The sequence below is a fragment of the Austrofundulus limnaeus genome, unplaced genomic scaffold (assembly GCF_001266775.1).
Source record: "Austrofundulus limnaeus strain Quisiro unplaced genomic scaffold, Austrofundulus_limnaeus-1.0 Scaffold64, whole genome shotgun sequence".
Lineage (NCBI taxonomy): Eukaryota > Metazoa > Chordata > Actinopteri > Cyprinodontiformes > Rivulidae > Austrofundulus > Austrofundulus limnaeus.
Window position 1 is genome coordinate 40,264 of NW_013952466.1, and position 4,628 is coordinate 44,891.

General features: G+C 38.1%; 1 protein-coding gene across 1 annotated transcript in view; it reads left to right on the top strand.

Moving 5' to 3' along the window:
* The first annotated feature begins 3,964 nt into the window (after positions 1-3,964).
* The window catches only part of LOC106518606 (serine/threonine-protein phosphatase 6 catalytic subunit), a 20,832-nt gene continuing 20,168 nt past the window's right edge, over positions 3,965-4,628 (top strand). Inside the window, exon 1 of the mRNA XM_014009956.1 lies at positions 3,965-4,071. Coding sequence (XP_013865410.1) covers positions 3,997-4,071 — 75 coding nt within the window. The 5' untranslated portion in view covers positions 3,965-3,996. The remainder of the gene's footprint in view (positions 4,072-4,628) is intronic.

The window sequence follows — 4,628 nt, forward strand, 5'->3', positions numbered from 1 at the left end:
GTGTGTGTGTGTGTGTGTGTGTGTGTGTGTGTGTGTGTGTGTGTGTGTGTGGTATTTGTTATGTAAATGAGTGTCCAGCAGCGGCTGATCTGGGATTTTTCTGTGTGGCCGTGAAGGGGCCACAATATTCATAGAGGGGCCAAGTATTTGTTCAGCATCCTTGCTCACAAATCCCCGGTTTTGGTGAGGTGTATACATTTAACCAGTCGCATGTTTAAACACTTGTAATTTTAAAAAATTCTCCTTACAGTTCATTCTCCTTACCATTTTCATATGCATTTTTACAGTACATGGATAACATACTCTCAAACACACAGCATGTGAGAGAATCCAGAATCCAGCCATCATTTGTGAGATGAAAGACTTTTTCTGCAGGATTGTTCACAGGGCTGGCCCAAACCTGCATGGGGCCCTAAGTGAAATTTGATTTTGGGGCCCATTATTTTTCTGCAAATAATTTGGATTGCTGCAATCAACAGTCAGATAATCAGATCATTCTGATCACTCCCATCAATATGCTCTAAATCATTTTGCATCTAGCTGTGATGTTTACATTATCCTATATGTATGTGTGATCTAGTGTTATTAAAATAACATAAAAAATACTAGTACACAACGTGTTTGAAGCAAAAGTGTCATCTGGTTTATTATTATTGGTTCAAACAACTGCAACAGCAATGTGCAAAAGTAATCTGTAGTGCAAGAACCACAAACAACAACTAAAATAACTTAGAAATACAAAAACAATAAATTAAATTGTGCAAAAAATAATATTAATCAAGTAAACAATAAAATACAAAGCAAATATTTCAATAATTACCTGAAACCAGATAAAAATGGTTTAAAAATGTGAAAAATATTTAGTTAAAAAATATTAAACTATGTTTACCCACACATTCGACCTTTTTATGTTACTCTCTCTGTTCATCAATACTCCACCTACGCTTGAATACCTGTGTTTTCTGGCTTTTCTGGCTGCAGTCATTTATCACTGCAAGAAATCTGATGGCCAATTTTGTTATTAATACTTATCACTGGCAGTCCACTCAGTCTTTCCTGAGCCATGGAAGATCTCAGATATAGCTTTTTATTAATTTGAGCTTGGAAAAGCTCCCCTCTGCAGATACAACAGTCACAGGGAAGTTGCAGGCTGTCCGTAGAGCAAGCCACAGATTTGGGTACAATTCAAAGATCTCATTTTGATAGATGTACGTAAGCCAGCAGTTCAAATGTGGTCMTCTGTGCTTTGAAGAATTCTGGGAGGTTTTCCATCTGTGTGGCCAGTGCACTCCCATCAATATCAGACTGTTCTCCACAGGTCAGTTTGTCACTGAAAAGTTGACACTGGTCCTTCCTTGTCTGTGCATCAAGTTGGCCAAAGTTCAAAAGCACTCCAAAAACACTTCTGACCTCCCCTAAGGACTCAAAGCGATCCTCCAAAAATCGAATGGTACAGTCTACCACAGCATTAAAAAAGGAAACTTCTAACATCTTCAACACATCTGATTTCATTCTCTTTACTTTTCTGAATTAGATACACTGCAACATCAAGCTGCATGTTGACTGACTGAAGTAGTTTGCACAGAAAATGTCACTTTGAAAAAGCAGCTGTCAGACACCAAAACCCAACTAGAAGACATCAAAGAATTTCTAGATGAAAAAATGTCTTCTCCTTTGAAAAAGGAATCTCTGAAATGTAAAAATGAAATGGAACAGGAGAACGAAAAGTTGACTGTAGACCTGGACAAACAGAAAAAGAAGTTGTTAAATAAAGGCAGACAACCCAATCAACTTCAGAGTGAGATTAACCAGTTGAAAGAAGAACTTAAAAATRTGCCCCTCGCTCAACTAGAAACATCTAAAATTAGTTTAAGAAAACAGAAATGATGGGAAATAACTGTTAAACTGATGAGGGAAACTTTTGAGAAGTGTCTTCGAGAGCAACACTGTAAGACCCCACAAGAAGTTTAATACAACTGATTTGTTACCATTGCCACAAGTTTTCATTCACAAGTTTTCATTTCTCATTCATGATCAGAGTTGGTGTCTTGTCATTTTCTGAGATTTCATAATGCAAAGATCTTGCGTGAGTTCTTATTGTGTGAGATTGAGCTGGTCTTAATGTCATAGAGTGAGTTCTTACACATAAAAAAATCGAGCCACGATTTAGACAGGAAACCCCTCAAGTCACAAACATAGTGCCTCCATGGGATGACAGTAAAAACTATTTGAGATAGAAAAACATTTTACCAAAAATCTTGAAGAAAAAGAATCTGAAATCCAGAGGCTGAGATCTGATCTTCATCAGGAGAGAGTAAACCAAAAGGCTAACTGGGTCCTGAAAGATTTGAAGGAAAAAAATGTTGTGTGCCAAGACAAAATAAACACCCTTCATAATGAAAACATACAGCTTAAAAATGAAAACATGGAGTTACTACAGGAGAGAAATACAACTTGCACCCAGCTTCCTATTATTGGCAAAACCTTTCAAAAATGAATTTGAGACATCAGATAAACAGTTTCCACCACAAAACTTTAAACCAGTTAACCTGCCTATTGGTAAGCTTCCTCCTCTTGACACCAAAGCATCTATGTTGAAACAAAAAACAAACAAATAAAAAACAAATAAACAAACAAGCAAACAAAAACAAAACAAAACAAAACAACAACTACTCAGTTTTACTGGATAAATGACTTTGGATGTTAATAATTCTTATAGGGAACCTTCCCAGTTAATAATTGAAATTCACCCAGTCATGAAACAGCTCCGTGTAACTTATAAAGTCGTTCATTATTTATTATTATTTTCTTGTTTTTTGTAAAAAAGTTCAATTTTTAAACCCCAATTAAGCTGCTTCAGTTCAGAAGAGGCCTTTGTCTCTTTTCCTCACCTACTTTCAGGTTACCTAATTGGACAACAAAGTGTGCAGCACAGTGGATCAGTGGTTAGCACTGATGCCTCGCAGCAAGGTCCTGGATTTGAGCCCGGTTCAGACCTGGGGTCTAATGTTCTCCTCATGCTTACGTGAGTTTTCCCCCGGTACTCCGGTTTCCCCCACACCCCCAAAACATGTCCAGTAGGTTGTCTTCAGGCCTGCTGTGCAAAAGAAACCTGTGATCTCAGTGGGATTTGCCCAGTTAAATAAGAGTAAATAAATAAATATCAATTATGACAGTTTAGGTCCTCCAAAGTCAGCAGCATAACAACTCAGATATTAAACTATTTCAGGTATTTAAATTAACAAAAATAACAGGTTTTCAGATAAAGTTCAATATTGAGCAGCCAATAAGGAGAACACAGGAAACAGGTAACACACAGAATGCCTAAAAAAACAACAATTAATAAACTATGAGCTAATGTATGAGAGTTATAATTAAACCTTTACTTAAGAAACCTGATCTTGATTCAGGAGGTCTGGCCAACTATAGACCTATATCTAATCTCCCATTCATCTCAAATATTCATGAGGAAATAGTTGCAAATCAACTATGTGAACATCTGGACAGAAATAATTTATATGAGGAGTTTCAGTCAGGGTTTAGAGCTCATCATAGCACAGAAACAGCGCTGGTGAAAGTTACTAATGATATTCTCATGGCCTCAGACAGTGGACTTGTGCCCATACATGTCCTGTCAGACAGAGGACCTGTGTCCATAGGTTGTAATTATCAAATTTTAGCAAGAGAATGGATAATTTTGCTGACTTTAATCAAGAGTGTACATTTTTAAGTTGAGAGTAGGAGTACGTTTTTGCTCTTAAAACATAAAATGCTTGCACTCAAAACCTCTGCTCCCTTTCAAATATTATCTGTTCTCTCTCAAAACTTTCCTTTTGTCGCTCAGAATTTGTCCTCACGCACAAACTTTCTCCCTACACAAACCCAAACTGTTTGCAAAYCTCACTTGCAGTTCACTCCGTCAGACGCCAGGGGGCGGAAAGGGCTAAAGGACGACGTTCATTTTATCTCAAACCGGAAGTTACTGTTGACGGTACAATGGCGCCGTTAGATCTGGATAAATACGCAGAGATCGCTAAGCAGTGCAAATACCTCCCAGAGAATGATCTCAAGGTAAAAATCATGTTTTCAGGATGTTTTGTTTGATTACATTATCAGTTTGGAACAGCTAGCSCTGACTGTTCACCGAAGGCAGCAACATTGATGTAGGAGCTGCTGTGTTCGAGGACAGGAAGTCAACAGTTGGTGTTGGACACTCTGGTTTGAGAGCAGGGACAAGACTGAACTTTTAAACATTCATACGACTGTGACTAAAGGATTATACAACGTTCTGTTAATAACAGATGTATTGGTTTTATAGGTAGCACGATGGCTCAGTGGTTAGCACCGACGCATCACAGCAAGAAGGTCCTGGGTTCGATCTTTGGTTCGGACCTGGGGTCTTTCTGCACGGAGTTAGCATGTTGTCGTGCTTGCGTGGGTTTTCTCCGGGTACTCCGGTTTTCACCCACAAAAACATGTCCTAAAGGTTGACTTCAGGCCCAGGCCGCTCTTGGAAAAGAGATCTGAGATTCCAATGGGATTTTCCTGGTAAAACACTAGGTAAATAAATAATAAATAAACTTGATTAAATGACAAAGTGCGCAGCTTTTCTCACGGCTGTGTATTCT